General features: G+C 39.7%; 1 protein-coding gene across 4 annotated transcripts; it reads right to left on the minus strand.

The window, feature by feature from the left end:
• Window positions 1-148: 148 nt before the first annotated feature.
• Window positions 149-5880, minus strand: LOC109736906 (protein INVOLVED IN DE NOVO 2). 4 transcript variants are annotated; one of them, XM_073505435.1, is made up of 8 exons: window positions 5670-5846; window positions 5483-5592; window positions 2509-3448; window positions 2201-2382; window positions 1825-1914; window positions 1444-1731; window positions 1102-1314; window positions 149-705 (listed from the first exon to the last, which is right to left on the minus strand). In XM_073505435.1, the coding sequence occupies exons 3-8, from the start codon at window positions 3422-3424 to the stop codon at window positions 484-486; spliced, it is 1911 nt and encodes a 636-aa protein (XP_073361536.1). In that variant the 5' UTR covers window positions 3425-3448; window positions 5483-5592; window positions 5670-5846; the 3' UTR covers window positions 149-483. The 4 variants fall into 4 exon arrangements, with proteins under 4 accessions (XP_073361536.1, XP_020151714.1, XP_045088011.1 ...); XM_020296125.4 differs by lacking the exon at window positions 5483-5592 and having other exon boundaries at window positions 5670-5880; XM_045232076.2 differs by lacking the exon at window positions 5670-5846 and having other exon boundaries at window positions 4130-5592.
• Between the last annotated feature and the right edge of the window lie 8926 nt (window positions 5881-14806).

Genomic DNA, 14806 nt, shown 5'->3' on the forward strand with positions numbered 1-14806 from the left:
TGTTAGCTGAGGTTTGAATCAGTAGCTGTTGATGAAGGTTCCTGCATCAATGCATATAGGCCCAGTTCAGACAAGTTTGCTCACAAGCAAGCTTACTCGTCATGCATAAAATGTGCCCTTTGCTCAAAAGTATGGGATGCCATCATCATTAATTCAGACAACAAACAAACACTCCTCTGAATTACTATCAGCAACTTAAGACAAGAAAGCATACAGCGGCGCTTACCAACAGACGCCGATGATCGGGTCGATGGCGTGCTTGCAGGTGCTGGTACTACTGCAAGTCTTTATTCAAGCTTGTTTACACAGATCGACAGAGACTTCACTACTGCTACTACTACTGCAACAACAGGATTATTCATTATTCAACTTGTGTCCAACATGGGGTAGATGGTCACTAGAGAATCATCAATCAAACCACACCAAATGCTGCTGTCTGTCCAGACCAGGAGGGAAGAAGCAACATTGATTGTTTGGGCTCAATCAACGCTTCCTCCTGTTGGCTCGCCACTGCCTCAGCACCACCTGGACAGCTTCCTTGAGAGACGCCTTCCGTTCTTCTCTGAAGTTCCACAGCTCTCCTACGGGATACCTGGTGCTGTTAGCATTGTACTCACGCAGCGCCTTGGTCACCAACGAATATATTTCTTCGCCATGCTCGTCTTTTAATTCTCGAAGCTTTGCGTCATCAGCATTGATTCTTTCCTAAAACGCAGCAAGCATGCACCATTAATTGTTACAAGTAAAACAAGATAACCCAGTTAATGAGACTCGCAGGAAAACTATTCCCTCCCAGGACAATCATAGTAAATACAACACATTATGATAGCCAACATTTAGGAAATTACCATAAACTAGCACAGTATAGTGGAACAAGAATTTAACGATATGCAACACGATCATACTGCACTAACGAAAAAGAAGCAATAACACAACTAAAACACAGCCATCAAAATGCCACTCCAAAATAACAAAAGATTTATATATGCAAGACAAGAAGTCTAAACATGTATAATCAAATGGCTGCTATATGAAACAGTATATATAGTAAGCTACCCAAGTAAGTACAAGCAATGGCTTTTTACAAATGAAGATCCATACCATTTCCTTTCCATCAACCATGACAGCCCTAAAAGGGTGCCATTCTGGATTCCTAATTTCAGCTTCCCATTTTGAACAAAGAATGGCAGCAGTAACTTCTGCATCCTCTTTCGACAACTTCTGTCCGAGAGCATTTGAAACTGCTTTCAGATCAAGCTCGCCCATTCTCTTGATCCCTATATGTGCTCGGCCACCTGAAAGATTAAGCAAGCCCTGTGGAACAAGCAGTAGATGAAAGATGAATATCCATAAGATCTCGAGAATTAAATACGTAAATCACATCGCTGAAGCAACATAACACTGTACGCATCGCAGTTTGATGACTTCTTAAAATAAACATACATTTTCCAGCTCCTTCCGAGCTTCTTGCATCTCAGTATTGCTTTTGCTTTCTTTAATAACCAGAGTTTGGTTAAGTGACTCCATAGCATCCAGTTCATCCATCTTATCTTGCAGCTCCTCACTAAGTTCATTGATTTTATCCTTCGAGACTGAATCTTCATGACCTGGCATATGCTTCATCACTTCCAATTTGCCCTTCAGCTGCTGTATTTCCAATTCAAGCGTCTGTTTTGCTTCCAACTGCTGTTCTAACTCCAGGATCTTGTTTAAAGCAGCAACTTTCTCTCTCTGCAGTTTCCATAGAGTAAGACTAACATACAAGACATGTTGTTCAAAAAACCAAACCATCACAGCACACAAAAAGAACAAGGACACGTATACCTTCTGATCTCTCACAAGCTTCACCACATCCTCATCAGCTCTCTGTTGTTCCGCTGTTGCCAACTTAAGATGGTTTGATTTAATAGCATTCTGAATTCAAGCAAAAAAATTACATAAGTTGCACGCATATTTCTAAGCAACAGGGCCTAATCTTGTACACTTTCATGCCTTAGTATAGTATGTAAAATGATGTCAGACCGATAATCTTGTGAACTAGTATTATGAGTGATCATCATGAATTCATATTTGTTGGTCTGATGCACCCACTAAACGCTCAACACTGCATATCGGGGTTACTGGGGCCACTTGAGTGTACTTCAAAAGATTTAAAGATGGTGCAAAATAGATGAGATGCAGAGCCAAGAAAATCACAGACCTTCTGCTTCTCCTGCTCAAGATTACTTTTGTCATGAGAACTTTTTGCAGCAAGGTCATCAAGCTCTTTGGATCTTGCATTAAGTTCACTCATCTTGGACTCCAGTTCCGAACGCAGATTTTGGTTCTCATCAATGATCTTTTCAGAATGTCTGCGAGCTAGCTGCTGCATCTTCCGAATTTCTAGTAGTAACAAGTTTTGGTGAATATTTATAATAACTGAAAACACGAAGATGCTGATGACAGAAGAACATGCATCTTGACACATGTACAATATAAAACAGATAACTATCCAAAATTAACACAAACCTTCATTATACGCCTGGAGACGTTGTTCCCTTTGCCCCATCATCTTCTCAAGTGACAGAGTTGTCTCATTGTATCTAAGTTCAAGCTCCTGTAAATACTTATTCTTGACCTCAATTTGGTTAGCTAAATTAGCTACAAGTTTATTATTTTTACGTGTTCCTTCATTCTCAAGATCATCGATAGTTTTCAAGTCAGCATTTTTCCTTAAGTGGTCCCCAATTAGCCCCGGAAAATTGTAATCTTCAGCCCTTGCGACCCATCCACAAAGCTTTGACCCTTGATTCTGGTTTTGCTTCCAGTCCCTTCTGCCACAACCTCCTGCCTCAAAGTACTTTTCAAACGCAAGTGCATTTCTGAAACCATTCCAGTTTTTTGCAAACTCAACAATAGCATTCCCTGTATGACCTCGAAAATTCCATAAAGGTATAACCTTCAGTGGGCAAAATTGCGATAATTCCCCCTTCAAACGATTTCCACTTTCTCCAACTTGACGCCCGTCCTTCCATTCAGTAGGTACATTAACTAAAACTCCCATCCAGGGCCACACAAACTTCTCATGTCTGTTTGGAAGAGGCTGCGGCTCTACAGCAATTTGCTGCGGCTGCTGCGGCTCTATAGCAATTTGCTGCGGCTCAGAAGGCTTAGCAACACCATTCTTCAAATGCTTGGCAAGGGCGCGGTGCGATGCTTTATCTTTTGCCGGTCGATTAGGTGCTGCACCTACTCCTGAGGAATGCTGAAGAAGGCTTTGCATGTTGTAATCTTTATTCTTCCTGCCAGTACAGAATGGGCAGCTGTAACTATCACCATTCCTGAACTTTAAATCTCCAGAAACCAGGCGGGCATGAATCTTGCCTTCATACTCATCAATCTCAGAATCGCTAATATCCGAATCATCGTCTGAACTATATTCCATTTCCGAGAAGGATCTTTTGATAACCTACAGGAAACAGAATCATGAATGTATTTTTACTTCAGTCAACATCATGGAACACTAATAAGGATATCAGGACTTGTAGTAGTAGAGAAGAATAATACCCTTGCCTAAGTAACAATGGAGTGCAGTTATAGTACCAATCAAACAACAAAACATGAACTTGGACGTGTCGACACAACTCTGAAAATAAGATTTTAATATATTGTATATAGCGATTTAGTTGATTAGCATAGAAAACTAAAAAAGTAAGTAGCAAACAAGCTTGCAAGCAATGTCAGCCACTACTCAGTTATTCTAAAAATAAAACAGTTCTTAATACAAAATGACGTCCCTAATCAAACTTCCAATACAATCAGATAAATCTTTACAATAAATAAATGTCAAAATCATCATTTCAAATTTGAACCAGTACTACGGAAATAGCAGAACACCAAGAGCTGATAATCCTAATTTACAACTACAAGAAGCATATAAGGAATTTGGAGGGGGAAACCAGATCACGAACTTCTAGATCTTAGGCATCATCACATGCTTAGACCATTAAGACAAGAAGCAACACCAGGTGTTCAATTCACCAAGAAATCCCCGTCTCTAAAATGCGGGTTAGAGGCCTATGCAGCTGAGACACATCATTCAATACTCGAAAGATCTGCCTAACAACCACATCCACCAGCGCATGCTCACCTTTGGGTCGCCGAAGGACGACCTCGTGTTCGGGGAGGCAGAGAAGGAACTCGGGGTCGGGGAGGAAGAGAAGAAGCCTGGCTGGTGGGGGCGGCGGAGGGCGTCGCAGGCGTGGCGGCGGCTAGGGTCCTGTGGGAGGGAGGGGAATGGTGGTGGATCTGGATGTGTTGTTGTTGCCCGGGAAGGGACTAGGGTTAGCTACTCAAAGCGGAGAACTAATGCACCGAATGCACCCATGGGATCTGAGCCACCGGATAGAGAATAGAGGGATCAGATGCTACCAGGAGATGGGCTGCGGGTACATTTTGCATAGGCCTCGCAAACCCATCATCCCTTTCCTTTTCCGTTACACCAGTAATTGTGTGTGTGCAATGCACATTAATATTAGGTAAGATATTAATTGTATTGCACATTAATATTGTGCAAGAATTAAACTATACATTAATAGTAGGTAGGATATAATTACTTGATTAATGTTGGCGTTGATATTAGACATGATATCAATTAGTAGAGGGTGCTAAACATGTTAAACACCTGAGCGGCGTAGACCGTTGGATAGATGTGGTTGAATGAGTGAGATTTATCGGATCTCCGCAACTCACTCTTTTTATACTAGCAAGCATAGATATAAATATAGACGTGTATATATAGATGTATGCACGAGGCGATCCAAAAGCTCTTAGTTATCCTCTCAAAAATAAACTCTTTGAGTTAGGGTTATAGGTAATGATATCAGGATCTGTAGTACTCCTAGTAGAGAAGAATAATACCCTTGCCTAAGTAACAATGGAGTGCAATTATCGTACCAATCAAACAACAAAACATGAACTTAGACGTGTCGACACAACTCTGAAAATAAGATTTTAATATATTGTATATACTATATAGCGTTTTATTCGATTAGCATAGAAAACTGAAGAAAAAAAATACTTTCTCCGTTCCTAAATATAAGATGTTTTAGTTTTTCTCTATTTTCTCAGATTTGTATGCATCTAGACGTGCTTTAGTGTGTATATTCACTCATTTTAATCCGCATGTAGTCCATATTTCAATATCCAAAACATCTTATAATTAGAAATTTAAAGGTAGTAAGTACTACTGTCTACTAGCAAACAACAAACAATATAAGCCACCACTAAAGTCATCCTGAAAAACAAAACAATTCTTAATACAAATTACGTCCCCTGTATGCCATAAAAACTAACCGAACTTCCAGGACAGTCAGATCAATCCTAACAACAAAATCATTTCAAATCTGAACGAATACTACGGAAAATAGCTGAACACCAAGAGCTGGAGTCATATTTCACAACTACAAGAAGCGTAAAGGGAATCTGGAGGGGGCAACCACACCGCGAACTTCTAGATCTTAGGCATCACATGCTGAGACCATTACGACAGGAAGCAACACCAAGTGTTCAACACACCAAGAAATCCACGTCTCTAAAATGTGGGTTAGAGGCCTGTGCAGCCGAGTGACATCAGTCAGTAATCCGAAGATCTGCCTAACCACCACATCCACCAGCGCATGCATGCTCACCTTTAGGCCGCCGGGCCGGAGGAGGAACTCGGGGTCTGGGAGGCAACTCGGGGTTGGGGAGAAGCCCGGCTCGGCTGGTGGGGGGCGGCGGAGGGCGAGGGCGGGTCGCCGGCGTGGCGGCGGCGGCTAGGGCCCTGCCGGGAGGGAGGGGAGGGGAGTGGTGCTGGAGCTGGATGTGTCGCTCGGAGGGGACTAGACTGGGATTTTAGCTGCTACTGCTCGAACAACCGGAAAGCTGATGGACCGAATGCACCCGTGGGATCTGAGCCGTCGGATGGAGAACAGAGGGGTCAGATGCTACCAGGAGATGGGATTTGACCAAGTTAGTAGAAAATAATATAAATATTTATCATAACAAATATATATGAAGTGGGAGTACATTCAATAATGAATCTATTGGTATTGATTTGTTACTGTATATGTTAATATATTTTTCTACAAATTTTGTCAAAGTTTGTATAGCTTGATTTTGACCAAAGCTAATACGCGGACTAAATAAAAATAGATGGGGTACAATACAGACATAGACAATCATGCATATTTATTTGTTTTGCAAAAATGATCCAGATCTATTATCAAATTTCATCGGAAGTACAAAGCATCTCGAACATAATAAAAATTACATTGAGATTCCAAGACCCCGAACAACCGCCAGAACGAGCCCCGTATCGGAGCCGGTTTGACCTTGTCGATGACAACTGAAATGTCTTCGTGCACGTGCCCCTAAGGACCAACGCCCTGGAGCCACGGTCGTCGTTGTTGAACCCTTGCCTAGATCTGAAGCACCTGACACTAAATCTCGCCACAGGACGAGAAACCATAACCTACAGCCCCAAAGAGACGGCAGGAATCTACGTCGGAGGATCAAAGCCCGGAAGACAAACTCAAAAAGTAGCACAACCATCCGCCCGAGCACCGCACCTGCGAGGACTAAAAAACCCTAACGTAAACTTCTAACCGGAGCAGAGGCACCGGGATTTCCCTCCCGCCACCGGCCGCAGCCAGAGACGAGGAGAATCCACGGGCTCGCCGGCGAAGTTTGGAGGGGAGAGTTTGCCCTAACCGTCTAGGGTTAGGGAAGAGAAATGAGAAGAAGTCTCGGATGCGTCCTTAGACGATCATACATACACACATGCACTTACCTCTATGAATGTACACACGTATGCATACCCTACCATATGAGCATCTTCGAGAGACTGAGCCGGCACATCATCTTAGATTGACGAAGTGGCCACACCTTGAACTCTGATGGGCTGAATATACCACTATCCTCCTAACCAACCAATCACACGTTGTTTTCGTATTACTTGATTAAGTTGACGTTGGTATTAGACATGATATTAATTAGTAGAGGGTGCTAAACATGTTTACTGGTAAACACCTAAGCGGGGTAGACCGTTGGATAGATACGGTTGAACAAGCGTGATTAACTGGATCTCTGCAACTCGCTCTTTCATATTAGTAAGCATAAATATACAAAGATATAGATATAGAGGCATAAATATAATGCATGCATGGTACGATCCAAAAACTCTTAGTTACCCTCTCAAAGAGAACTTCAGGGTTATGGATTTGGCCCAAATCAGGTATCCAAACAGAAATTATGTATGGTTAGGTAGTGGTCCAACGGTACGTAAAATGCATCAAATTGCGTATATTAAAAGGGAACATGTTAGATAATTGAAATAAGGCGAAATAAGGCAACATTTTGGAAACATGATAAAATAAACAGAGGCGATTGAAAGAATGTTGGATTTAAATCTTGTTCAGTCAATAAAAGAACACATAGCCAAAACATATACTGAACTGTCATCAAATCAGACATCTGATGAATAAGATTCGAATGAGTATGTAAACTTAACGTTATTTCTGTACAGTCATGTCGAGTGAAGAGAGAGAAGGAATTGTTCTTTAGAACGTTCTTCTCGTCACACAAGTCTATGTGGTCATGACAAACCGGGCACTATAAAAGTACCAACAAGCGGTTTAGTACAAGAAAGTAGTTGAACCTGATTTGGACGAGATTAAAAAAGGATACATGGTGATTTACCTCCACATGAACTGCGCTGAGGTTGACTGTTTTTTATGTGCCTCTTTTTCGTAGGGTAACCTAAACAACCAAAAGTACACAATGTCCTCCTCGTTCGCCATTGTGACCGTCGACACCCGACAGGCGGCGATAACAATGTCCGGTATGATTCTGAAGAGAGAAATCTAGAGGATGTGAGTAGAGAGGTGGAAGATGATGGGGAAACAGGAGCGAGAAAGAATATGAGGTGTCTGCGGTCTGCACGCCGAGAATATTAATGTTAGCTAAGTTGGCGACACGACTTGTTCACTGTGCGCAATGATAAATAATTAGGAAACCAGGCAGCAGAGGCAACACAAGTTCCAATGACAAAACTGAATAAGCGGACTAAGTTTCGTGACAAAACGGGTCCGTTTCATAGATTGTAACTTGGTAGAATAAGAAAAACACATGTTAAAACTGAAAATGAAATGAAAGCATACAAATCGCAGTGCACTTTCGAAGAACGAACTGCAGATACTATTTGGTAGGGCTAAATTCATAAGGAAAACATTGAAGTATTTGAAGAAATGAATATTGATAGTAGAAGGATGCATGGATACTCTCAGGGGTAGGACACGAAAAAATCTAGAAGGATGCATATTTGAGGGAAGAGAAAACCTAGAAGAATCGCTCGCTCGCATTTTTTTAGTAAACCTATCTGTTTTGTGGATTGTACTGATTTTGGGTCCTCTTTTCTTTTCTTTTTCTTTTTCTTTCGATTTTCTTCATTTCTTCACAGTTTTTTGGCTTTTCCGCCTTTCTATACCTTTTCATTGGTTTTTATTCGTTTCTTCTCTTTATTTTTATTGGTTTTTTTCTTTTTCTCTACAGTTTATTTTTGGTTTCTTTGTTTCTTTTTTTGCTATCATTTCTTTTCTCCGTTATCTTCTACTTTTATTTCTTGTTTTGAGTTTCTATATTTTTCTTTGTGCCCTTCTTAGTTTTCATTGTTTCATTATTTTTGGATGGTTTTCTTACTTTTTTGGATTTATTTGTTTTTTGGTAAGTAGGAATAATTTTTTCAGTAAGTAGGATTAGATTTTTCAGTAAGTAGGAATATATTTTCTTTTTTTTGGATTTATTTGTTTCTTATGATCATCGAAACCGGGTTAAATAAAGCAGGAATAGGTTTTTTGAAAAAGATTGAAAAAATATAAGTAGAATTATATTCAAAATAAAAGAAAGGGGCTTTTCATAAGAAAACGTGGATGAATACTTGCTGTTTTCTGGATTTTCGATCAGATTTTTTGGCGGCATGGTAAGATAGGGGACTGCAAATCCTTTATCCCCGGTTCAACCTCATCAAGCAGGAGTAGTACCGATCGAATTCAAGAACGAAACTAGAAATGCGAAAAGAAACCAGTTAAAAAAACGAGCGCTTTGAGGCCTGTGGCACCGGGCCGGCCCAGTCTGGCGCTAGCTTCAGGCGGCGCAACCATGTCTATTATAACGGGCCAAGGCTTGTGTCAGCTGATACATCTCCAACGTATCTATAATTTATGAAGTATTCATGCTATTATATTATCAACCTTGGATGTTTTATATGCATTTATATGCTATTTTATATGGTTTTTGGGACTAACCTATTAACCTAGAGCCCAGTGCCAGTTTCTGTTTTTTCCTTGTTTTAGAATATCGTAGAAAATGAAAACCAAACGGAGTCCAATTGACCTGAAACTTGACGGAGCTTATTTTTGGACCAGAAGAAGGCCATGGAGTAAAAGAGTTGGGCCAGAAGAGTCCCGGGCTGCCCACGAGGGTGGGAGGCATGCCCACCCCCCTGGGCGCGCCCCCCTACCTCGTGGACAGCCCGGAGACCCCCCTGACTTGTTCTCGATGCCAAAACCTCTTATATATACAGAAACCTCCAGAAATTAACCTAGATCGGAAGTTCCGCCACCGCAAGCCTCTGTAGCCACGAGAAATCAATCTAGGCCCTCTTTGGCACCCTGCCGGAGGGGGCCATCATCACCGGAGGCCATGGAGGAGGATCCCGGAGGGGCCATCATCGCCATGAAGGCCAAGGACCAGAGGGAGAACCTCTCCCCATCTAGGGGGGAGGTTATGGAGCAGGAAGCACAAGGGCGGGAGAACCTCTCCTCCTCTTTCTCGGTCGTGCCGAAGTGCCATCGGGAGGGGAATCATCACCGCTGTGATCGTCTTCATCAACATCACCATCATCATCATCATCCTCATCTCTTTTACGCGGTCCACTCTCCAGCACCCCGCTGTAATCCCTACTTGAACATGGTGCTTTATGTCACATATTATGATCCAATGATGTGTTGCCATCCTATGATGTTTTGAGTAGATATCCTTTGTCTTTGGGTTGATTCATGATCTAGATTGGTACGAGTTGTATGTTTTATTTTGGTGCTGTCCTATGGTGCCCTCCGTGTCGCGCAAGCGTGAGGGATTCCCGTTGTAGGGTGTTGCAATACGTTCATGATTCGCTTATAGTGGGTTGGTGAGTGACTGAAACACAAACCCGAGTAAGGGGGTTGTTGCGTATGGGAATAGAGAGGACTTGATGCTTTAATGCTATGGTTGGGTTTTACCTTAATGATCTTTAGTAGTTGCGGATGCTTGCTAGAGTTCCAATCATGAGAGCATATGATCCAAGTAGAGAAAGTATGTTAGCTTATGCCTCTCCCTCATATGAAATTGCAATGACGACTACCGGTCTTGTTAATAATTGCCTAGGACAATTCCGCACACCAATCCACCATTATTCCACACTCGCTATTTATAATATTTAGTAATATATTCTAACTTTATGATGACAACACCTACTTTTATATTTTAGCTCTCCGATACCATGCAAAGTTATCCTCTTCATACCCACAACATAGTTTTATTTCTCGTTTCTAATTGGAAGCAAATGTTTGGTGCACGTAGAGTCGTATCAGTGGCAGATAGGGCTTGAGAGAATATTGATCTTACCTTTAGCTCCTTGTGGGTTTGACACTCCATACTTATCACTTCCACCTTTGGAAATTGCTACGATGATTCCCTGCACTTGGGGATTATCAAGCTCTTTTCTGGCGCAGTTGTCGGGGAGCAATAGCGTGGGGTTGATATTCTCGTGTGTGTGCTTGTTTGCTTTCTTCACTAAGTAGATTTTGTTTTTCCTTTTTGTTTTTGTTTAGTTGTGGATGAAACATACAAAAAAATTAAGAATGAAAATACAAAAAAAATACTTGCCTCTCATGCCTAATTTTTTTTTCAAAAAGAGAAGTGATTGGAAAGTTATACATTGAAGAAGTGAGGGTCGACCTTGAGCACTTGTGTTCATGCTCACGGAAATAATGTAGAATTTTTCATGGAAGTTTCTCTGTAAATAATTATCCCCCTTGTGTATATCCATTGTATTATAACTTGTTTACTATCTGCAGTACAAAAACAGAAACTTTGGCTGTAGTGCATGAATTTACATTTTTTACTGGAAGGTCAAATTGGTCTGAAACTTTTTGCACATTACTTCTGTAAAAATTGTTCAAATTTTCAAATTTATTTTATAATTTTTGGAGTTATAGAAGTTTGCTAAACTTCCAGATTACTACAGACTGTCCTGTTTAAGACAGATTATGTTTTTGATGCATTGCTTGCTTGTTTTGATGAAACTATCGATTTCTATCAGTGGATTAAGCCATGGAAAAGTTATATTACAGTAGCTATAATGCAAAAACAAAATATGAATTGGTTTGCAACAGTACTTATAGTAGTGATTTGCTTTGTTATACTAACGGATCTCACAAAGTTTTTGTTAAAGTTCTGTGTGGATGAAGTGTTCAAAGATCGAGGAGCTATCAATATGAGAAGAATAAAGAGAGGCAAGAGTTCAAGCTTGGGGATGCCCAAGGCACCCCAAGTAAATATTTCAAAGGATACTCAAGCATCTAAGTTTGGGGATGCCCCGGTTGGCATCCCATCTTTCTTCTTCAACAAATATCGGTATACCTCGGTTTTTGTTTTTGTTCACATGATTTGTGTCCTTTGTGTTTTTGTTTTTCCTTTAAGAACCATGCTAGTATGAGATATCTCTTCATCGATTTAGAGAATTCTCCATGAACTTCACTTATATCTTTTGGAGTATGAATAATACTATCATCTAAAGCGGGTTTGAAAGAGTGTCAACTTTAGGAAATAGTAAGAAGAATTTTGCTTATGTGGAGAGTAGAAAAATTTCTATGCTTGTAGATCATGAAAAGAATGCTTTATGTGATGGTTATATTGTTGAATTCATTCATGATGCTACTGAAAATTATTATGATGGAGGAATATATGCTTGTAGGAGTTGCAATAATATCAAGTTTCCTCTCTATGTGCTTAAAGTTTTGAAGTTATACTTGTTTTGCCTTCCTATGCTAGTTGATTCTTGTTCCTATAAATTATGTGTTCACAAAATTCCTAGGCATAGGAAGTTGGTTAGATTCAAATGTGCTAGTCATATTCTTCATGATGCTCTCTTTATGTTTCAATTCTTATCTTTTATGTGATCATCATTGAAATTATCATGCCTAGCTAAAAGGCATTAAAGAAAAGCGCTTGTTGGGAGACAACCCAATATTTACCCTTACTGTTTTTGTGTGTTTACATGATTAAGCTACTGTATTAATCATGTTTTATAGCTTTTGTTTCAATGAAGTGCCAAGTAAGACCTTTGGGAAGACTTGGGTGAAAGTTAATGTGATCTTGCTGTAAAAAACAGAAACTTTGCGCTCACGAGATTAGCTACCATTTTTTACAGAAGAGTGATTTTGAGTTGATTCTTTTTGCAGAAGATTAATAGACAAATTCCTCACGTCCACCAATTTATTTCATAATTTTGGGAGTAGCAGAAGTATGGTTTTTGTTAAGATCATTACAGACTGTTATGTTTCTGACAGATTCTGTTTCCATTGCATAGTTTGCTTGTTTTCTAGTTTCTATGGCTTATATTTCTCTATATAAATTGTAGAAATTATATGGTATAGTAGACATTGTGTAGGAACAATTATGAACCTTGTCTTTGACATTAGCAAAGTGAATGGTTTACTCTTTATCATACTAAGCTATCTCACGAAGTTTCGTTAAGTTTTGTGTGATTGAAGTTTTCAAGCTTTGGGTGAGATATCGATATGAGGAGAATAAGGAGTGGAAAGACCCTAAGCTTGGGGATGCCCAAGGCACCCCAAGGTAATATTCAAGGAAGACTCAAGCACCTAAGCTTGGGGATGCCCCGGAAGGCATCCCCTCTTTCGTCTTCAAAACTATCGGTATACCTTACTCGGAGCTGTATTTTTATTCGTCATAGGATATGTATTTTGCTTGGAGCGTATTTTCAATTTTACTTGTTGTTTGAATAAAATCATTGGATCTGAATTATTGAATGAAAAAGAATCCTCCCATGGCTAGTTAATTATTTGACTACTCAGTGTTCTTCACCTATATCTTTTGGAGTAGTTTGTCATTTACTCATGTGCTTCACGTATATCCTATGAGTAAATGGTTGAATGAATTGAATGTCATAAATCTGAATTTATATACGTTTCATATTGCTTATAACATGGGGAGTAATGACTTCACACATAATAAGTATAGGTAGTAAACTCATTGAAAGTTAGCAAACGTAGAATTGGTCACTTGAACAATTCATGAAAGAATATTGAAGGAAGAGAGATTTCACATATAAATATACTATCTTGGACATCTTTTGTAATTGTGAGCACTCATTAAAATATGACATGCTAAAAGGTTGATGTCGGACAAGGAAGACAACGTAATGGGTTATATTTTCTTATATCCGAAATAAAGTATATTGTCTTGGATCATCCAACATGTTGAGCTTGCTTTTCCCTCTCATGCTAGTCAAATTATTTGCACCAAGTAGAAATACTACTTGTGCTTCCAAACATCCCTTAAAACGAGTTTTGCCATGAGAGTCCACCATACCTACCTATGGATTGAGTAAGATCCTTCAAGTAAGTTGTCACCGGTGCATGAAATAAAAATTGCCCTCTAAATATGTATGATCTATTAATGTGGAGAAAATAAGCTTTATACGATCTTGTGATGTGGAAGAAATAAAAGCGACGGACTGCATAATAAAGGTCCATATCACAAGTGGCAATATAAAGTGACGTTCTTTTGCATTAAGATTTTGTGCATCCAACCATAAAAGCGCATGACAACCTCTGCTTCCCTCTGCGAAGGGCCTATCTTTTACTTTTATCTTCTACCTTATGCAAGAGTTATGGTGATCTTCACCTTTCCTTTTTACATTTTATCCTTTGGCAAGCACATTGTGTTGGAAAGATCCCGATAATATATCCAATTGGATGTAAGTTATCATGAACTATTATTGTTGACATTACTCTTGAGGTAAAATGTTGGGAGGCGAATCTATGAGCCCCTATCTTTCTCTCTGTCCGATTAAAACTTTGAACCCATAAATATCACGTGAGTGTTAGCAATTGTGAAAGATTAAATGATAGTTGAGTATGTGGAGTTTGCTAAATCAAAGCTCTGACATAGACCCTTCCTGAAAATAAGATGAATTGCAATTGTTTGATGACTGAGAATATAGTTTGTTAGTTTCAAGAAAGTTTATGATCTATACTTTAACACGTGAATAGCTTGTTACTTGATCATGAAAAGTTTCATGAAGATGAGCTACTGATATGACATATAATGATGCTAGAAAAAGTGATTGGAACTATCATTGATCAAACTTGTGCACTTGCTAGCATTCACACTTCATAAATTATTTCTTTTATCATTTACCTACTCGAGGACGAGCAGGAATTAAGATTGGGGATGCTGATACGTCTCCAACGTATCTATAATGTATGAAGTATTCATGCTATTATATTATCAACCTTGGATGTTTTATATGCATTTATATGCTATTTTATATGGTTTTTGGGACTAACCTATTAACCTAGAGCCCAGTGCCAGTTTCTGTTTTCTCCTTGTTTTAGAATATCGCAAAAAATGAAAACCAAACGGAGTCCAATTGACCTAAAACTTGACGGAGCTTGTTTTTGGACCAGAAGAAGGCCATGGAGTAAAAGAGTTGGGCCAA

The sequence above is a fragment of the Aegilops tauschii genome, chromosome 7, assembly GCF_002575655.3.
Source record: "Aegilops tauschii subsp. strangulata cultivar AL8/78 chromosome 7, Aet v6.0, whole genome shotgun sequence".
Lineage (NCBI taxonomy): Eukaryota > Viridiplantae > Streptophyta > Magnoliopsida > Poales > Poaceae > Aegilops > Aegilops tauschii.

Bases quoted from the DNA above. Each gene is read 5' to 3' on its own strand.
- LOC109736906 (XM_020296125.4), bottom strand. From the start codon at position 3,424: ATGGAATATAGTTCAGACGATGATTCGGATATTAGCGATTCTGAGATT. The intron at 2,383-2,508 runs GTTTGTGTTAAT...TGTTACTACTAG, and splicing joins TCTCCAGGCGTATAATGAAG to AAATTCGGAAGATGCAGCAG. The intron at 1,315-1,443 runs GTATGTTTATTT...CTTGTTCCACAG, and splicing joins CTCGGAAGGAGCTGGAAAAT to GGCTTGCTTAATCTTTCAGG.